This window comes from Felis catus, chromosome B3 (assembly GCF_018350175.1).
Source record: "Felis catus isolate Fca126 chromosome B3, F.catus_Fca126_mat1.0, whole genome shotgun sequence".
Classification (NCBI taxonomy): Eukaryota; Metazoa; Chordata; class Mammalia; order Carnivora; family Felidae; genus Felis; species Felis catus.
Window position 1 is genome coordinate 75,041,624 of NC_058373.1, and position 21,335 is coordinate 75,062,958.

The following is a 21,335-nucleotide window of genomic DNA, read 5'->3' on the forward strand; positions in this document are numbered from 1 at the left end:
GGGAAAAGAAAACAAACAAACCAAAAAACCAACAAAAAAAAAACCACCTGGCAGCATCTTCGGGGGAATAACAACAGCAAGTTCAAAAAAAAAAGAAAAGTCAAACCAGTTCCAGCTGGTAAAACCCAGAGTAAATGAGTTCCACCCCAGAAAGTGAGTCCACGGTGCAGTCTCAGTAGAGTAGAATGTCGCCTGATTCACACACAGCCCCCGACCCCCACTCCCGCCAAGGTGCTTATCCATTCCACCGGGGACAGAGAGACGTCTACAACACGGCCCCTACTCTCTAGGGGCTGGCAGTCTGGGGAGGTAAACAGAAAGCAAACTGACAAAACAACCCAGCAATACTCAGTGCTATTAGGAATATGACCCGGGAAGCCAGGGGCGGGGAAAATGTGCTCAAGTTCAGAGCACAGAAACTGGTGGTTTCTTCTGCATGGGATTAGACAACCTGGAAACCTCACTGCCCTTGTGGTTATTTATAGTTTCTTGTGGGAAATTCTGCATATGGCGTAGCATGACTGTAATTGGGATGGATTCTGGAATACGAATATCACTGGTGTTTGTTCTTTCTCTAAAGGAAGGGTAAGGAAGGACTTGGGCAAATAAGAACCTGATCTGGGCTCAAAAGCTGGGTCCACAGGCGTTTGTACCAGCCTCTCCCACTTCTGCTGTTTGCTTAAAGTGCACTTGACTGACCCCAGAGAATGTTTTGTTTTATTTTGTTTCAATTTGTCTTTTGATCCACTGAAGATAGGTGTAGGAAAATAACATCTCCATTTCAGGGACAGGGACTCCATCAACTGAGCCAGTTCTAATTCCTCACAAAGCTGGATGAAGAGGCCTGAACACAACCACTTCAGCATCCAGTGTGTCCAGTATGTCACAAACACCCACGAAATCAGAGTGGAAGTCTGTAGACTCTCAGAAACAGAAGTGTGATGTGCATTGCCTCCCAGCCCCCATTTCTAGCAGGGTGTGTGTGCAGAATCATTCTGGAACATAGAAAATTAAGAGGGCCTTGGTTGAGAAATCAGGAGTCAGGATGACCGAGATCCCTAGCAGGGGTGGGACAAAGAGGGGAGGGGAAGGGAAAAACGTATGGACAAGGAGGAAGGAAGCCGCCAAGGCAAATCTGGGCTTTTCATGTGGTTTTTGTCTCACCTGACATGGGTCACAGAAGTCTGTCATTGACATATATTTACATGTTTTCTAAACTGCAGATGAATTAGCTTTGTATGGCAAGAATCAGTGGATGTCCCGTTTAATGACAAGATAATGACAAGATTTTTTAAAAAAATTTTTTTAACATTTATTTTTGAGACAGAGAGAGAGAGAGAGAGAGAGAGAGCGAGCATGAACAGGGGAGGGTCAGAGAAAAAGGGAGACACAGAATCTGAAACAGGCTCCAGACTCTGAGCTGTCAGTACAGAGCCTGACGCGGGGCTCGAACCTACAGACCGCGAGATCATGACCTGAGCCGAAGTCAGACGCTTAACCGACTGAGCCACCCAGGCGCCCCGATAATGACAAGATTTTGACAAGATAATTTACTCATAAAGCTGAAGGCCTCCCATGTATCAGGCCTTATACACACACACATATATAGCTCAGTTTAATCTTCAAAAAGCCCTTGGGACGGATATATATAATTTCCATTTTACAGATGAGAAAATTGAGTCTCAAAGAGCTAATACAAGCAGTATTTTACCCTAAGTCAGCCTGACACCTAAGCCTGTGGTTTGTAGCTGTTTGGGGCTAGAAGAAAACAGGAAGCAACAGCGACTGGTAGCATCCGAGAGCGCCTCTGACTACAACTACTGACAAATGAAATCCTGATGATGTTCAACTTGCAATACAACAGCCAAGAGCGCTAACTTCTAAAAGCGGTAACTGAGACAAGCGCCACCAACAAAGAATGCATCTGCACGGATTACAACCCTGCCTTCTTGGTCGGCGGCTGCCAGGTACACAGGGCCTTGCCGGCCACGTTCTAGAAGGAGAGCTGCCTCAGTCGGCAATCCCCCTAACCAACGCTTGCTCTACCTTTGCAATTAGTCAAAATTAACCAAAGCGAACATGACGGAATCAGCTGTGAAATTCCTGCTCTTAACAGTGGGCTGTGTGGTAGGAGAGCACACAGATGGAGTTTCCTTTTTAAATGAAATGTTTTGGCACTAGCCTCTGTCAAGAGTTTTCCCTTGTTTCCATCTGGCTTTAGTACTGGAACGCATACATGAGAGAATGGAAAAAGAAAACTCCGTTGGCGTGCTAAACCACTAGAAAAGCTCAAGTGGTTGACAGCTCAGCCTCTAAACCCTCAGAGATGAAAACGCTTTGCTCAATCAAGGAATGCTGCCACACTGTTTCTAAGGAAGCGGAGAGTTCTGTTTCTCAGACCCAGCCCCATCCTAGAAAACAGACTAACAAGCATGCCCACGTTGGAGGGAGATGGGCCCGGATGTGTGTCTCAGTCCATCGCTCTCCGGCCGCCTCGCCCTGCGCGGGGCACTCACCCCCACTTCGAGCCTCCGCTGGTTCATCTGCAAAGCAGAAGCCACGTCACAAGACTGTCGTGAGGATTAGGTGAGATAATACCCGTGAAGGGCTTAGTTACCCATTTTTGGCATCTCCTATTCACCAGGCTTTAGAAGACACACATATTATTACCCCCAGTTTTCACAGGAAGAGCTCGAGAACCATTAAGGAAGCTCTAAAAAATTTTCAAGGCATCCACTTTTTCCTATTACATAACTGAACAAAAACAAGTTCCTACACGGCAGTGTTCTGTCAGGAGCCTATCAGAATTCCCCCGGGGAATGAATCTTCTCTAAGAGTCAAATACACCCGCTGTCATTCCGATAGGCTTTATTAGCAGTCCAGTTATTGGCCTATGGGATTGTCACCACCCAGCCAAGACCGACCGAGGCCTAAACCTGTAGGGAAGCAGAGTGATATCAAGACACGATTATCACTAAAGTTGTGTGAGGAGGGGAAGAAAAGAAGTTTGGTTTGGGACGTTCTCTCTCACGTAACTCTTACACTCTCTCTCTCAGTGGCTGAGGGAATACAGACCTACAATCACACTCCCTGGGTTCAAATCCCTGTCTGGTAACTCGTAAGCTGATGATCTCGGGCAAGCTAATTTACTGCTAAATGCTCAGTTTCCTCATCTACAAAATGAAGACAATACTGTTATCTACCTTGTAGCACTGCTGTAAGAATTAAGTGAGTTAATATATAAAGGGCAAAGAACCATGTCTGTTATAGGAACTCAATAAATACCATTACTACTACTAGTATTGATTACTATCACGAATTCAAAGGGGGGCTTGGTGCCGATCTAATTGTATCGTGCACTGAATCATGATAGGTGCATGGCAGGTGCTATCTTCAAGGTTATTTATTTATTTATTTTAAAAATGTTTATTTTTGAGAGAGAGAGAGAGAGAGAGAGAGAGAGAGAGAGAGAGAGAGAGAGAGACGGAGAGCACATGAGCAAGATGGGGAGGGGCAAGACAGAGAATCCAAAGCAGGCTCTGTGCTGCCAGCAGACAGCCAGACATGGAGCTCGAACTCGCAAACCACCAGATCATGACCCGAGCTGAAGGTGGATGCTTAACTGACTGAGCCACCCAGGTGCCTCTACACTGAAGGTCATTTATAAATAACACCTGGTGGCAGAATCCACTGGGCCAGAAGACATTTCAGAAAACCATTTCTCCACTTTTAACTCCACTTACCCAAGGATTATTGTTACAAATGTTTCAATCAAACGTGTCTATGCACACACACAGAAGAACCAAATTCTCAATATAAAGTATATCAGAGGATACTTCATTTTTATAAAATAAAAGAGGATCTAGAAAGAATCATAAGGCACTAGAAATAACTTTTATATTGCACCGTCTTCCAGAGCTACTTAAAGTTTTAATGGCTGGATTTAGATGTCAAATCTCTACAATAATGAGAGAAGAGACTTCTGATACATATTACAAATGTAGGAGAGTCTATTAATCAATAACCTCAGAAATTATAGCAAGACTACAGGTCAAAAGTGTTCAATGTCTTACCAGTTTTGAAGGGTTAGGGAGGAATCTGCTCCTTAAAACACGGCCCTCTTGGGGCACCTGGGTGGTTCAGTCAGTTGAGCATCCGACTTCGACTCAGATCATGATCTCACGGTTCTCGGACCCCACATCAGGTTCTCTGCTGTCAGCACAGAGCCCACTTTGGATCCTCTGTCCCCTTCTCTCTCTGCTCCTCCCCCACTGGTTCTCTCTCTCTCTCTCTCTCAAAATAAAAAAATAAACTTAAAAACCAAAACACGGTCCTCTCTACACCACACCCCCTCGTGACCTAAGTCAGCAGAAATGAGGTACTATGGCAGTATGAGCATGGCCACTGGGGTAATAAGGAATGGGTGGATTTCTCAGTCTGTTACTTCCAAAATGGTGGCTCTGGAATGGCATGACTTCTGATGACACTGGTTCCTTCGTCTGTGAAATGAAGAACCTAACACCTAATTGGTAAGAATGCTGTGAGGATTAACTGGAATGACAATAAATAATATATGTAAGACTAATGATTTTTATTTTTTTCTACATAATTTTCTAAAAGATTCATAGTTTTAGTAATATGTACTACTTCTATAATACAGAATTATAAATATATAATTATTGTAGTTGTTTTGTATTTCTTCTTTTACTGTGAATATGTTTGTATACCTCTGAGTTCAGAGTGAATTTTTTCATTTTCCTGGATAAAAAACTGTTGGAAAGTTAACTCACCATTCCTAAAGAAACCATTTCTATCAAGGTCAAATTTCATTCATCTTGTATTCTTCCCTTCTCTCTTTCCTATTATTTACAGACCTTGAGATGAGATCCTGTCAGAATTAGAAAGTGGGTGAAAAGATGGGGCGCCTGGGTGGCGCAGTCGGTTAAGCGTCCGACTTCAGCCAGGTCACGATCTCGCGGTCCGGGAGTTCGAGCCCCACGTCAGGCTCTGGGCTGATGGCTCGGAGCCTGGAGCCTGTTTCCGATTCTGTGTCTCCCTCTCTCTCTGCCCCTCCCCCGTTCATGCTCTGTCTCTCTCTGTCCCAAAAATAAAATAAACGTTGAAAAAAAAAAGTTAAAAAAAAAAAAAAAGAAAGTGGGTGAAAAGAATTTCTTTCTATGTCAGACTGCTGAAAATTAACTTTGCTTACCCTAATTCCAATAACAACCTATAAAGAATGGTCTCGAACCCTCATAAATGCTCTAAGTGTCCATTTGGTTTATTAGCAGCCTGAATTTCTCCCTACATGCCATGTATGAAATAAGAATCCGATTTGGTAAAAATTTCCAACGGGTTCAGAATCCTAGAACCTCAGAACCCAAAGGAACCTTTGAATTTGTCAAGTAAATAAACCGAAGCCCAGAAAAATTCAGAGGTTTGAACATGGTTACAAAACACGCAAGGCCAAGAAGTACTTTTTTGGATAGAGTGGAGTGCAAAAATGTATTGTTACGTCAAGCACACCAATAAGACAACCCGGAGTAGAACTCCCCAACGTAACGAAACCTCTCAACCTTGGCTTCAGTATCTTCGAGGTCACACATTCAAAATACAGTAAGTTTTACCACTCCCTGCTGGTGCTTCTACAGTAGCACCTAGATCTGGATTTTGACAAGTTCCCAATGTGACTCTTAAGGAACATGTAGGATTGGCAACCGCGGAGATGAAGAGTAGTGTTGCCAGGTTCGAGGCTCCTATCCCGTGTAACCACCTTCCACAGGGATCCATTTACATAAATTATTTCATCAAAGTTCATTCAGAACTATTTTTTTTAAATAAAATTTTGCTCTCTAAACATCTAAAATCATTTCCAAAAGATAAAGATCTCATTTCAACAAAAGACGTAAAAGAAGGTATTAATCACAAAAATTGAAATTTCTTCACACTCCTTTTCATGGGGACAATGAGTAGCAGCCAAGGAAAGATTTTTATCCATTTATGGATGTGAAGGCTAGCATCAGACATGGCATATACTGAATTAAAACAGGACTGGGAAAATAGATTTTAAGCATGAAATTATGGAATGTTCAGTAGCTAACTGGCCTCTACTAATAAACTGGTTTTTAACTTCTTAGCATGTTTCCAGTTTAGTTTTATAGACCCAAGTTTCACTGAAGGGGCCACCAACTGTAGAAATTCTTGGGGGTGGGGCTTGCATTATACTTTGAATGAGTTAACTGTTCTAAATTTTAAAGTCTAAAGTCTAAACAGGTATGTAGTGAGCCACAAATTTAAATAGCATCTTCTAGTTAAACACAAAGCATAGTGTCTGTACTTGGCAATGTGTCAGGTGCGATAAGGAACTTGGAATGCACTGACATTCACATCATAGAGATTCAAGCACAGATTTCCCTGACACACAGCTGCTTCTGTTTGAGGGCTCAAAAAGGCTGTGTAGGATAACTTCTCATTTGTATGAATGAGAGGACTGGTTTCTGTCTTCCTTATAGGAGGAGGCTGGAGACATAAGAAGGTTAATAAATTCCTTTTTGTTTTTTTTTTAAGTTTACTTATTTATTTTTGAGAGAGAGAATCCCAAGCAGGCTCCACACTGCCAGCACAGAGCCTGATACAGGACTGGATCTCACGGACTATGAGATTGTGACCTGAGCCGAAATCAAGAGTCGGAAGCTCAACCGACTGAGTAAACCCAGGCACCCTGAAGGTTAATAAATTCTTACCATCATCCCACTAGTGACTCTGTAAGAGTTTTTTTTTTTATATATAGATTTTGCTGAGGGGCGCCTGGGTAGCTCAGTCGGTCAAGCGTCCAACTTCAGCTCAGGTCACGATCTCGCGGTCTGTGAGTTCGAGCCCCGCGTCAGGCTCTGGGCTGATGGCTCGGAGCCTGGAGCCTGCTTCCGATTCTGTGTCTCCCTCTCTCTCTGCCCTTCCCCTGTTCATGCTCTCTCTCTGTCTCAAAAATAAACAAACGTTAAAAAAAAATAGATTTTGCTGATATATTTACATATAATAAAATGTACCTATTCTTAGTGTACAGTTGGATAAGTTGTGAAAAAGACACATACCCAGATAACCATCACCTCAGTCAACATACAGAATACTTACACCATTGCAAAAAATTCCTTCATGCCCCTTTACAGTCAATCCTTGACCCCAACCCTGTCAGCCACCCGTGGGCATTCTGTCACTACAGCTTAAGTTCTGTCCATTCTAGAATTTCATGTAAATAGAATCATACAGCATGTTGTCTTTTCTTTCTTTCATACAACATAAGGCTTTTGAGCGATCCATGTTGCTGCATGTACTGGCAATTCATTTCTTAGGGAGTATTCCATAGATAGAAGATAATTTGTTTATTCATTCACATGTAGATGGACACTTGAGTTCTGAGTATTGGTTATTATAAATACCAAATTAAATGTACATGTCTTTATGTGGATATGTTTTTTTATTTCTCTTGGGTAAATGACTAGGAATAGAGTCGTTGAGTCAGAGTGCATGTTTGAATTTACAAAAAACTGCCAAATTGTTCCAAAGCAGTTGGTGAACACTCCCACCAGCAAAGTATGAGAGTTCAAACTGCTCCCTGTGGTTGCTAACACTTGGTATTGTCCGTCTTTTTAATTTTAGCCATTGCCAAAAAGAAAAAGTGGAAAACAGGCTTTGAGAATGCGAATCAACCAAAGCATGTCAGTAAATAAATGTTTGCACACCATCCAAGAAGCCATTTGGGAAGTCCAAAGAGAAACATTCAAATTCTACTCCAAGGCTCCGCAAATGAACTGGAGAGATTATTTCTCTCCTTACACAATCACAGCTAAATAACCCAAGAAAGATCATCTTACTTCCCCTGCTCCAACATCTTTCTGGATTCCTCCAAAAAACATGCAATTCGCTCTGAAAATAATAACTCTGAGGATCACAGGCTCACCCTCTCAGATCTGAAATTTGCCAGGCTCACACACACACAAATCAGTAAAAGACACTGGATAGGTACAACACTCATGCTTACATGCATGTGCTGGCAAGGTCTGAAAGCTGAGATATTCTTCCCCTCAAAAAATGTTTTTAAACTTTTTATACTGCTCGAAAAGTGGTTAAATATTATTTTCAGACGTTGCCCTAATTTGAACAAATCTTGCCTGTTCCAACGGGATAGCTGGTTTTCATCAACCAAACCACAAGAGAAGAGCCTGGCCTCCCAGAAGGCGTAGGTGGTTCACGCTAATAGCAGGAAGGAGGCTGTCATTCCAGGGCTCGGCTTTCACTTCACAGCCGCCTCTGTGAGTTGAGCTACAAGAGGGTCATCCTGAGACCGCATGGGAGAAAAGGAGCAACTCAAAATCCGGCGCAGTCTTTTTAATGAGGCGGCCCTTCCCTCTGCCAGGAACATTCACTGCACACACACACCATGCCTTTTCAGAACCAGGGAGGCCCTACTTTTCTCGCAGCTCTGGGTTCTCCCAGCCAGGACAAATTCTCCTCACACATGCTTTCGCATCACTGTATTGTTCCTTTTGAGCCTTTTCACACTTAATAATTATGTTTATTTTAGCGAGGAGCTGATTGATGTCTACTGCTCCTTTCCATCAGACAAAGTAAGCTTCGTGAGTTTTTCTTCTCCTAGCTGCATGCCCGGCACCTAGAGTGCTCAGCACATAAAAAATACTTAATAAATATTTGAGGAATTAATTACTTACCAGGTAAAACATTACCTTATGCCTCTAAGCTTCATGGAAGTTAGAAAATAAAGAAGGCTGCTCCTTTCTCCATTATAAGAAAAAAATCAAACTGCAAAAAACTTGGGTGTCAAAGTTGTCTGGTCGTCTCCTGCCCCAATTTCCATAAAACCATCTGCTTAACTGTCAGGTCTACTTTATCAACCTATCCTCTTGTGATTCAAATCCATGAAAAGAACGACGATGAAGACTATGAGAACAAGATATTGTCCTCCATTAGAATGGAATTCTGGAAAAGGAATTCTCATCGTTTCAAACTTGAAAACTAAAGTCTTGGTAATCTACAAGGGAAACGCAGATATCGGATAAGTCTAGGTCATTATCTCCCATGGCGGGGGAAACGGCTCTGCTATTTCACTGAGACGAGGCAGGCAGAGAGTCCCTGTATCACTCTTGCAGATTTTGTGATCAGAAATAGGCTGACAGTAGCATATGACTCAAATGCAAACAGAACTGCCGTCTTTTCCAGTCAAAGGTATGTACTAGGCAAAACTCCAGTGACTTCTAGACCATCCACTTTTTCTTCAACTACCCATCTTCAGAGGAAATCTCAACGAAACACATATGGAATAAAACTTAATAAAATTAAATTAGAGTCACTATGTGCCCATACTCAGCTCACATTCAGCTCAGCCCAAACACAAAACAAAATTCATTATCATGCATTCTATTCATTATTGGTGCAAACAAAACTCTAGAATTAAAATTTAACATTATGAAAATATTTCCAAGACCTGAAGCTCATTAACACAATACTAGGAAGGTATTAGGAAAGGTTACTTCCTTCTTCCACTTAGTCATTAGATATTAATTGAGCCCCTATTAAATGCCAAGCACTACCCAGCACACTAGGGGAATGCAAATGTCCTCCAATAATAACCAAATTTTATTAATCTAATCCTAATTTGGAATTCACAAAGAAAAACGAATAATTCAAGGTCAATTCTTTCACACTCACTTAAATAAAAGCTTTCTCCTAACCACTGAGAAGACATTCTTATCAAAAGGCTATGTCATCATTTCATTATAAACTAAGACACTGTCTTGTCATTATCTTTACATGTTCTTTCTGGAAAAAACCTATCTACACACTGAAGTGAATTCTGATAAACTAATTCAGAATCTTATTTTTTTTTAATCTAAAAGTTGGTCCAAAAATCAAGTTTTATTCCCAAGCCACAAGTGAAGGAAATAAAAAAAAAAAAGATGAATTAAGGCAAGCTTCATTCTTCCATTGCCCAGTTACAAGAAGTATTATCAGACTTATTACAAATGCCTCAGGTGTTCAGCTTAGTTAGCATCACCACAACTCCATGGAAAACTTATCCAGATTTTATCTCAAAAGCCTGGTAGGAATCCACAGGAAGTCCCACACCTCTACAATCACAAGCAGAAAGAGAAAAGAAAATAATCCAATAAAATTCTAAGCTTAATAGAACAGATGCCTCTTCCTGACAAGGGACAGCTGTCAGGCAAAGCAATGACTTGGGCACTGCACCTACTTTCTCATGTTCCCTAAGGTGTCCATATTTATCTTGAGACAAACTATTACTGATTATTGGAAACGGTTAAGGAAAAGAAACCCAATGAAACTCAGGCTGGTGGTAATGACAATTATCCAGATACCAGGAATTATCCTCAAGCAAAAAGTCCTAAAGGAGAACGCACTTTCTGTCAATGTCCTAGTGAAGGAAAGTATGGCCAAACAAATGTGTCTGTCAGCCCCTTAAGAGAAGCACTTCATGAACTGGAAACTATGTTGAAAGTTGAACTTCATTCCCATTCTCACACCAAGCAACATCAAAAATAGAGGTTCCACTAGGGAAAAAGGACCAGAGGGGACATCAAGAGAAACAGGAAACATGACTGGAAGAGCAGATGTGTGCAAAAGCTGGGTATACCCAGCTCTTGGATACCTTAGAATTAACTGCTTTAAAATGAAGCTGTTTAAATGTTCTTAAGGTCTGTTTTTCATTACCTGACAGGCAGATATATGTTAAATATTCGCCTTGACCCCCAGTTGCCAAGAAAGGAATCTTTTTCTTTGTCCTCCTCTTGACTTGGACAGCTCCCAGCATCCTTTCATCAAGAGGTGCAAAAATTTCCTTGCTGATGGCAGACTTGGCACTCATTGCGGAACAGTCGAGGAGGGCGCACAGCGAGTTTTCTAAAGAAGAAAAAGAAGAAGGCAAGTTGAACTGACAATATTCTAGGGCTCCTGTGACAGCGAGCGGCAAGTTGATTCGTAGGTGATGTAATTTTCGGTTTGTAGTTTAAACTCTCGCTTGCTTGAAACGCACTGCAGAATCATTAAAAGCAAGGTCTGCACATTTGTATTACCTGTGAAAAACACAAACAAAAGGGAATCCTGAGGTACTCGCTGAAAATGTCAAATACGATGTGAGACGGACAGCACGGAACGTGCTGGAACGTATCTGGAAAGGGTGTCAACCTCCACCCCCACTGCATCTAATGGTAACTGGAGGGCGGTACGCACCCCCATTCCTAGTTTGTAAGAAACATGGTTTCACATTTCCAGTTGAGAAGTCTTTCCACTGTCCAACAATCCTTAATCAAGAAGTTCTTTAATGCTGCCTCGAAATCTCCTTTAACTCTAATGTAAATCCATTTCCCTAATTCTATTCACAGTGGAAATAATTATATCATCTTCTACATAATAACCATACATGCTACGGAAGACCATTAATTTAATCACCCGTTAGGCTGCTTTGGATCACGCTAAATAATTAATCCTTATTTATTAGCCTCTTTTAGTGGGTCCTCTTTTCCAGCACTCCTCTGCATAGAGTTGCCATGCTCTGGACCCTTGACAAATTCTCCACATTTTTCTCCAGCCAGAGTGGACAGAAAATTCTATTAAAAAAAAAAAAAATGTCTGACTAATGCCAAGTACTTTGGAAATGTTACTCGGCAGTGCCCACATGTTATGCTCCTGTGGGTAACTGGCAGTGTGTGCCCAATAATTAAGAAGATAAAGCAGTATGTTGCTGACTCATACAATGAGTCCCTCCTCTCCCTGCCACCAAACTCACATATATACAGCCCCATGTTATATTTAGTTTTCCAGAAGTTATACCTCCTTAATGGTCTTAATTCTGCTTATTTGTGTCCATTATATTCAAGGTCATTCTGAATTTTAACCCTTTTATCCAAAAACCTCAACAGCAACTTGATGAGACATTTTCTATGCCATCATCCTAGTTACAGTCTGTGTCTCAATCACTAAGCAAAATTTGTTTAACCAGCAAATCAGAACTAAAGGTGCAGACGGGGCCTGTGGGGTGGTCACTTGGGTTATACATACAGACTATTCAGAGAGAGCGCAAACGGGTCAACAGCACAGCCAAATATGGTAACAGCAGCTCAAAGAGTTGGTCAGCCTGCTGTAAAATTGAGCCGGTTGGTGAACAAACACTACGTGCCATCTCTAGGCTCAGCATTAGGGACACAAGAAATGTTTAAGACGTGGTCCCTGTTCTCCAGGAGTTGACTGCTGACTACATCAAAGGTTTTGCTTCATGAGGGAAAACCATGGGATCACTCTTCCCAATGCAAGATTCACAAATGCTACCAACATAGCTACCCATCAGCAACTCTGTCGTAGAAAAGAGATATATTTAAAGAGAGCAATCCTCTGGCTAAGAAAAAAAAAAAATCTCCTACTTTCAATTTTGTAACAGAACAGGTTTTCTTAGTGGCACCAAGAGTAAAGAATACAAAGTGTTGTTTTTTATTATACCCATCTATGTCTCCACTGCATATTATACTGATCTACACTCAGATCCGTTTGTGCTCTGGTCATGACATTTTCTCATTGCCACCAGGTTCCTCACACTGGCTGAGAACATAATGACAACAGTGTAGGGGGCCCGGTTTTCAGTGTGCTGACCACTGACTGATAGCCTGCAATTTCCCAGAAGTTAGCAAACACAACGTCCCCCGACACCCCCATGATTTTACCCTGTGACTTTCCCAGGCAGCGTGTTATCATTTACAGGGACATTTTTAAAGTGAGCGAGAAAAAAGGCCTCTCGCTTCTCACCCTTTGGGAACAAGTGAGAAAGCGAGCCAGTGGGAGCGCAACAGCTTCCAACGTTCTAGAAGCAATGCCGAAAGCATGTCATATCCCCAAACTCACCAGGCATTCTCTGACCAGTGCCTTCCCAACTGTGCTATGGCTTTTGTTTTCCTATTTTGGATTCACATTTTTCTAAAACTGTGGTTAAAAGAAATAAAAAGGTATCATTTTATTGTGTAAAATCTGCCAGAAAAAAAAAAAAAAAGGAATATGCCTGTTTTACCAAACTCTTAGAAAATTCTGTTCTTCTTTTGAGAAACTGGTAAGACATGGAAATGACCTTTTACTGTGTTGTTGTTGTTGTTTTTATACTGATATTCAGTAGCCAAGAACAATAACAAACAAAACATGACAAAAACCAGGAAACATAAAACCAGGAACTTCACTGAGCACAAGTTTTAGAATCAAAACAAACCTGGGTTCAAATTCCGGCTCCAACACTGAAGACCTATACGTGACTGGATAAATCTCTTAAAATCCCAGACCCTCAGCTTACTAACTGCAACTTAGATCTTCCCCCACCTCATGGAACTGTTGAAAGAATTAAATGAAACAATGCATGCAAATCACTTATTCTAGGGTCTGAATCATAATAAACTCTTAGAAAATTTTAGTTAATTCTGCTATAGCATGAAAAATAAAAGGCCCTCTGAACATGTAGAAGCTGAGCAAATGTAGCCATCCATACCAGAAGGGATTTGTAAAAGAGAAACTCAACTTTACCACGGCTTTTTTCCTCATTCATGGTCTGAAACTCTCTAAATATGGATACACGGTCTATTTTACGAAAGGCTCTGTATTGTTACAAGGATGATGAATTTATAGGCTTCGCCCTCAGGAAACTCACCAGTAGGAGATTATTGGATGCATTTTGTGGGATGTGTATGCCATGGCAGGCATGTGTGCATGTTTTTTATTGTTTTAACAAATGAAATTTTTTTTTTTTTTATTTTAGAGAAAGAGAGAGTGAGTGAGCAGGGGAGAGGGGCAGAGGGAGAGAAAGTGAGAGAATTCCAAACAGGCTCCATGCTCAGTGCAGAGCCTGACATGGGGCTTGATCCCACGACTATGAGATCATGACATGAGCCAAAATTAAGAGTTGGAGGCTCACCCGACTGAGCCACCTGTGTGGCTCACGCGTGCATGTTTTTTAACACCATCCTGGGAATGGGAAGGTACAGTGGATCAGAAAGAAAAGAATCAGAAAGGGAAAAGGGTACTTGTGCAGTTTCATGGCAAGAATCTATGAGAGTGTCTCCCAACCTGAGGACACATCTGAATTCAGCATAAAAAGCTTTTAAAAAATGCAGACTCTTGGTCCCCTCCTTTACACCCACCAAATTAGAATCTTGGCATTTGTATTTTAAACAATTCTCTAACTGGTTCTCATGCAGCCATCCTGATGCCTAATTTAAAAATCAACAGCCTAACAAGGAAGTATGGAATGGAAAGAAATGTATTCTTCGGAAAGAATACAGGAAGCCATGTAACAGGATTTTCTCTCTCGATTCAAGCAAGCAGCTTTATCAACTCTTACATCTTGTTGGTAAATCAATGTCCAGCCCAAGACTGGGACCCCACTGTAAGAAAACAAGATGGATACAACACCAATGACCGCAGGTATTCTAGTCTACATCATAATGAACGTAGCAGGACATGCCGCCCCAAAATAGGCAACTTCAATATTTTGATTATTTGGGGCAGAAGGCATCTGAAAAGCAGCAAATGCAAGGAGAGGCTTTGTCTGAACTCCCCTGATCTGCTAAAGACAGATCCTCCAAAAGGAACTCAATAAATCCCCTCTCCCAGAGTTTCATCAACCAGAGAAGATGGGCTCTTGTCACAGGAGAGACTAGGAGAGGGCACCACATCCAGGACAGACTTTTTCACAAACTCTCATATTTTCCATCTGTTCTTCTAAGGGTGCACTCAATCTCTCCTAAAAATCATTTCCTCTCCCCTTAGAGGCCTACCTCCTCTTTGCCTGTGGAGACAGTATTTAATCCTGAATTCTAAGGATTTAGAATACTAAGGATTTTCAGTTACTCATTCTTCCCTGAGTATCTCCCATGTATCCATGAGGCATGTGTGCTAATAGACTTCTGTTTTTCTCTTATTAATCTGTCTTTTATTATAGCAGTCTCAGCTCAGAACTCAAGGGGGAAGCAAAATTATTTTTCCTCCCCTACAATCCCATGGAAGTTTTTTTTTTTTCTCTTCCGGGTCCACAGCTTCTATAAGCTATAATTACAAAGCTTTTCCATCCAAGAAACCAACCTACAATATGATTTGCAAGTCAAAGGAGCTGGCTGCCTTAAGTGGTAATTGTAGAAACTAATCTCAGTTAGTTTAATCCTTCCCAGGGTTTTTTAATTTATCTTCTTGCTGTAAACCACCTAATCCATATCCACTTGCCTTAGTACATGGCTGCTGTGGGGAGGTAGCCCTCCACTCCCACAAGTAACCAGGAAATGAGATTAACCTTCAGAGAAGGAGCTGTAAACTCCTATGACCTCAGAGCTGAGCAGCTGACGTACACGAGTAAAGGGTACACAGGGCAGATGTTTCTCACTCCAACATTAACGTCTTTGGTTTCCAGGAATGGAACGGATACATGTCCTCTGTGGTCAGGAGATAAGGAAGAGTGGTAGGGACTCCAGCAAGTTAAAACTGCAGATGCCCTTAGCCACAGTTTCCCTTTGCAGCTATCATGCAGACAGGGGGTACAGCCTACAGGCTTCAAGTATTTCTCACCTGAGAACCAAGAGCTCCTTTGGTGAGATACAGTGATCTATTTAGCTTAATATTATCAAGGTAAACAGATTTGTCTAACTTCAGGAACTTCCCTGTTTGGACCTCATGTTTATTTTTTATTTTAATTAAAAAAAATTATTTGTGTGAGAGAGGCGGGGGGGAGGGGAGAGAGAGAGAGAGAGAGAGAGAGAATATGGAACTTAAGCAGGCTCCATGCTCAGCACACAGCCCAACACGGGGCTCGATCCTACGACTCTGGAATGACCTGAGCTGAAATCAGGAGTCAGACGCTCCTCAACCGACTGAGCCACCCATACTCCCCTAGGCCTCATGTTTAGCATGCAATCTTCTGATCATATTTTGGCACTAGCTGTGCCAATACAAGTATTCTGGACTCTACGGTAGTATATTCCCATCGGCAGTGAATAACCAGAATCCCTGGTTTTAGACACCACTGTCTTTAACCAGTTAATATAACCTGACCCTGAGGCAGATGCACTCATAACAAGCTGATATCAAGTTTCAAAATTCTCCAAGTAAAGAGTGAAAGTGATGTCACCCTGGAAGTGTTTTGGGGAGAATCGGCTGGTCTTTACTAGTGCATGTGAACTCTGGTGAGGTGACCTCCAATAACCTAGAAATAAGAGAAGTAAGGTTACTCTCTAAGGACTTCTATCATTACCACTTTGTGTTTGAAATTCTACAAATGCAACTTTAATTTGCAGACACTAATCATGCATCCAGCTTCCACCGCCTTCCTGGCTTTAAATCCATTTATCTAGCTGCCATCTGAGCACTTCCACCGAGAGTTAACCTAGACTCTGCGTCCTCCTTCACCCCTCCAAACCCCACCCTCTACCCTGCAAGTCCTGTGGATTTGATGTAACCTTACTGGATTCCATCAGAATCCCTCTCATTCTTGCATCTTCTGCCTTGTTAGGTTTCTCATCATCTCTAGCATGAATGATTCTGATGCCTCCTAAAAGGGCCCCAGTACCGATCCCATCTGGTTCACAATTGTCCGTCGATGCTGCCCAATGTAATATTCTAAAGAATAAATAAAACTCCAGGTTAACTGTATTTGCTTCTTCTCCAAGCCTCAGGTCTTGACAGGAAAACACAATTACCTTGACAAGAAATGGGTCAACGTTATAAATATTGAAACCAAAGTAGAGAAATGTTAAATTGCTTCCTGTCAACTCCACAGTATATAAACACTAAATGTTACACATCAGAGGTTATCGAGCAATCACTAAACCTAAAAATAATGTAAAAATGTTCATTTTGCTCCAAAATCCAAGAACTTCACCTGGTAGTTAGAAAACACGCAATGTGTTACGCGGTGAAAAGTCTATTTTTTAATGGTTTCACATATTAAGCACAATGAGATAACTGGAGGTCAAATTACCTTTATAAAAGTTTACTCAAGTAAGAGTTACTGATACCAAATATACAAAATTTCTACGTAGACTTCACTCCTTGATAAGATAGTTCTCAAGATGAAAATTTCAGTCACTTTATGGCATGCAAGCATGTAGAAAAAAAATTAAAAAAAAATTTTTTTTTTCAACGTTTATTTATTTTTGGGACAGAGAGAGACAGAGCATGAACGGGCGAGGGGCAGAGAGAGAGGGAGACACAGAATCGGAAACAGGCTCCAGGCTCTGAGCCATCAGCCCAGAGCCTGACGCGGGGCTCGAACTCACGGACTGCGAGATTGTGACCTGGCTGAAGTCGGACGCTTAACTGCGCCACCCAGGCGCCCCAAGAAAATTTAAATAAATCAGATAAAAATCTCAGTCCACCAGCCAATTTTTCCATGTAGTTCAATTACTACTTTAAACTAAAAATTTGCATTAGTGGGATCTAAAGAGGGAGTCTGATATACTACTAGAATAGACAGGTACTTTTAATCTGGTGGTAACATTCAAAGTGGGAAACTGAAATCACTGTTAAGTCCATTGTTCTTCATGGCAGACACAAGGGCTGTGGAATGGGCTGCGTGTTGTGAAACCAGGTGGGAATGGCGGACCAAGAACTCGCATTTAAGACTTCACAGGGCTTGCAAAGATCAGAACTAAGTCAATAAGTCGTATCCCAAAACAATCGACCAATCAACCAGACAAAAAAACAAAAACAAAAAACAAAACAACAAACAAAAGAAACCCTCTAAAAAGTATCCTTGAGGGACCCGAAACTTCTAAACAGGAAAATAAAAATTATATGAATAAAAGCTAAAAATATTCTCTTTCCATTTGAAAAATACTTGTAGACAGACATAGAAATACCATAAAGGACAAATTCCAAACAAGGACTGTACATCAGCATCGAATGAGGTACCTAGGACCTGTTCACAGAGGCGATCTAAAGGGCAAGGACCTGGACTTGTTTTCTTGATAATCTCCTCGTTTATTCTGCTATACAACCAGGTCAGTACCACTGTCTTTGGGGTTTTCCCTCTGCATTTAATGAAATATTTATAAAATAAGACTCTATAAACATTTTTTGAGAGTATAAGGCAGATACTCTGTAGAGCCCTAGTAATGAGTCACTGAGGTTTGCATAGCACTGCATGATTTACAAAAAACACTTCCATGCTCAATTCCAAGCGTGGAACCAAGATAGCCGCTAAATGTATCTCCCAAAGTTTGCTTTAAGATTATAAATCAGGCTTTTTAGGTATGTGTTTTTATGAATGGTAAACCATGCCATTTTTAACCCACCTCGGTTGGTCCAGGGGTTAAGAAGAAATTATAATTTCACTCACAGAAATTAATATTTGAGTTAGAACTCCTTGAACCAGAAATTCTACCACAATGGAAGAAAATGATGTGAGCTTGTGTGCCTGTATGTACTATAAATGCATGCTTACTTCAGATTCATTTTTAAGAGACAAACATTAGAAACAATCTCAATATCTATCAGTAGCCAATCTTCATTGGTTAAATACAGTATAGCGCATCATCCAAGAGAATATCACATAGTCTTTAAAATTAATGGCACAGAGCTACAGATACTGATGTGGAAAATGATAACACAATAGAGTGAAAACAAGGAAGTGAACAAAACAGAAAATGAGCTCATGAATTATATGTGTGTATTTATATGTATAAAAAATGTATTAAAAAAAGTTTGCCTAAATGTTAACATAAATATCTCTGGATTTTGAAGCCAGGAAATTGGTCAGAAATCAATTCTGCAGGGCAGTATTCTTATTCTGTTATGACCTGACTACAGTGTTCCTCTAAACATTTTGTTTTTGAGGTGCACTGTTTCTCCTCAAACTGGAAGACATATCAAAATATGTTTTATTGAGATCTAATTATTGGTCTGCCTCTTTTCAGCTCCAGTCCAGACATGGTGCTGGGAATCCCAAAGGTGAAACTCGATAAATTCCCACTTTCAAAAAGCCGTGAGAAAAAGGAGCAAATGCTATTCACAATGACAAGGCCCGGAAGCCATTTCTGTGAGAAGAAAATGGCCCCTTCTCCTCCGAGCAAACGCAGCTCCATGCCAGTGTCCGTGGCCTGGTGAATGCAACACGAGCCACACGTCAGCTTGCACTTGCTCCCTTACACACACACCTTTGGAGCAGTGCAAAAACAGCACAACCATACACAGTCCCCCCTGGTCATGGCTTACTTACACTTTTTAAGTATATGAAACTCTAAAAAAACAAACAAACAAACAAACAACAAAAACCAAACAAACCCTAAAATATAGTTTAACTCTTTAAGGAAAGGGAAGAGGGAGTTTTTCCCCACCATCAGGCTACCAAATACTATGAGACTTGGTTGGCTTTCTTTTCCTGTATATACTACCCCTCCCTGTGTAGGAGACATCATGTTCACAGGATCCTCCAAAGCCAGTGACTCACGTCTACTGCAGTTATAAATCTAGACTATTTTCATCTCCTCTTTCCGTGTTTATATGTTCAGTAAGCACATTATTCTTGTTGGTTTAATATCCAAAGAACAAACCCTGTTCTACACCCAGACCCCAAGACCTGTGTTTACACAAGTTTATTTATATTGTGGGTGGACTTGTTAACCTTATTGTCAATCATTATATCCCAAAACTTTAACAAATAATACAACAAAGCCAAAAAACCCTATCACCACCACCACCACCAACAACAAAAAAGCTGCCAGAAATAAGCCACATTCACAAGTTTAAATTCCAATGACTAGTTAAGTTGGTTCTTCAGTGCCCATATACCGACTCCACAGTAATGGGCAGAAACAAACCATTAGGAAGGGCAGGCTGGGGTGTACTCATTGGATTATGACAGGATTATCAACCCAAAATGTGAGCAGGCCTTAAAAATGAATTTAATCATATCAAAGAAAGAACAAAGGGTTGTGAGAGAAAGAGAATTGAAAGCAGCTTAAATTGTTGGCACGTCTCAATCTCTGAGCATTCATGTCACTGTGGTGTCCAACAGCTAGTTGGCAAACCAAGAAAACAATATATTGGCCTGGGGAGCATTGTTTATAGCAGACAACACTGGCAATTGACAAATCTATTCCAACCGAATAGGGACAAAGCCACATGAGGATAGACAATGTGAAAATAAACAGTTTAATTATGTGCTATGTTCTGCACTGCTTGCTAAATTAGTATGTTTCTTTTACTTGCACTGATGATAGAAAAGTGAGGCAAACACTAAACCCATACGTGAAACAAAGTGGAAGATGCTGAAAAGGAGACAGCAGGCGCCAGAGTTGCTTGTGCTATCCCCCCACTTCAGCAAACCAAGACTTAATACCTAACCTAACTGCTGTCTCAACCCCCCAGAAGCTTAACGTTAACTGGTCAACCTGGAATTGCCTGGTCAGCACTCCATAGGATCCTTCCAATACCATTAGGAGGACAATCTGCCTGAAACAACACTTCATTATTTGCTAATAATTTTCTCTCATAGCCCTTTATCTGCCCTTAAAAGCCTTTTCTCTTAGCTTGGTGAAGCTACTTCCTATTGTTAGATGAGACTGCTGCCCAGCTCATAATCATTGAAAAAAGCCAATTGGATCTTTCAATTCACTCAGCTGAAATTCTGTCATTTAACAATGACTTAGGTAGTAGTTTCTCCTCTTAAAGGAGGGGTGTGATTCACAGAAGTTTATACAGAAGTTATGGATTAAGAAAAAAAAGACCAAACATATCAACCATTAAAAACAAAGAAACCAATGAGTAAGTTCTCCAGCAAGCATAGGATGAAACTTTTATTAAAATCAGGTATTTGTTGACTTAAATCTTAGGTAAGTTATAAATTCTCTTGGTTCAGCTATTTCTATTTTATTTTATTATTTATTATTCTTTTTTTAATGCTTACTTACTTATTTTGAGAGAGAGCACGAGCAGAGGAGAGACAGAGAGGGAGACATAGAATCCGAAGCAGACTCCAGGCTCCAAGCTATCAGCATGGAGCCCGATGCGGGGCTCGAACCCACAAACTGCAAGATCATGACCTGAGCCCAATCAGGCGCTTAACCAACTGAGCCACCCAGGCGCCTCTCAGCTACTTCTATTTTAGAACAGATGTGGAATATGACCCCAAAAAGATAATAAGCCTTTTCAAAAGGCTTTTGTACGTGTATGAAACCTATAAAAACCTAAAATATAGCTGAAACAAGTTTACATATTTTCTAAAAATCAGAGGAAAGCTTCTCAAAATAATCTCTAAATCTAACATCAATTCTAAAATTCTACTTGAATCT

At 40.9% G+C, this 21,335-nt stretch overlaps 1 protein-coding gene across 4 annotated transcripts in view; it reads right to left on the minus strand.

Annotated features, from left to right (window-relative positions):
- The window catches only part of STXBP6 (syntaxin binding protein 6), a 250,429-nt gene that overhangs the window by 160,343 nt on the left and 68,751 nt on the right, over nucleotides 1–21,335 (minus strand). For all 4 annotated transcript variants that reach the window (XM_023255615.2, XM_006932794.4, XM_045059740.1 and 1 more), the window contains exon 2: nucleotides 10,741–10,929. In XM_023255615.2, the coding sequence (XP_023111383.1) occupies nucleotides 10,741–10,894 (154 nt within the window). In that variant the 5' untranslated portion in view covers nucleotides 10,895–10,929. The remainder of the gene's footprint in view (nucleotides 1–10,740; nucleotides 10,930–21,335) is intronic.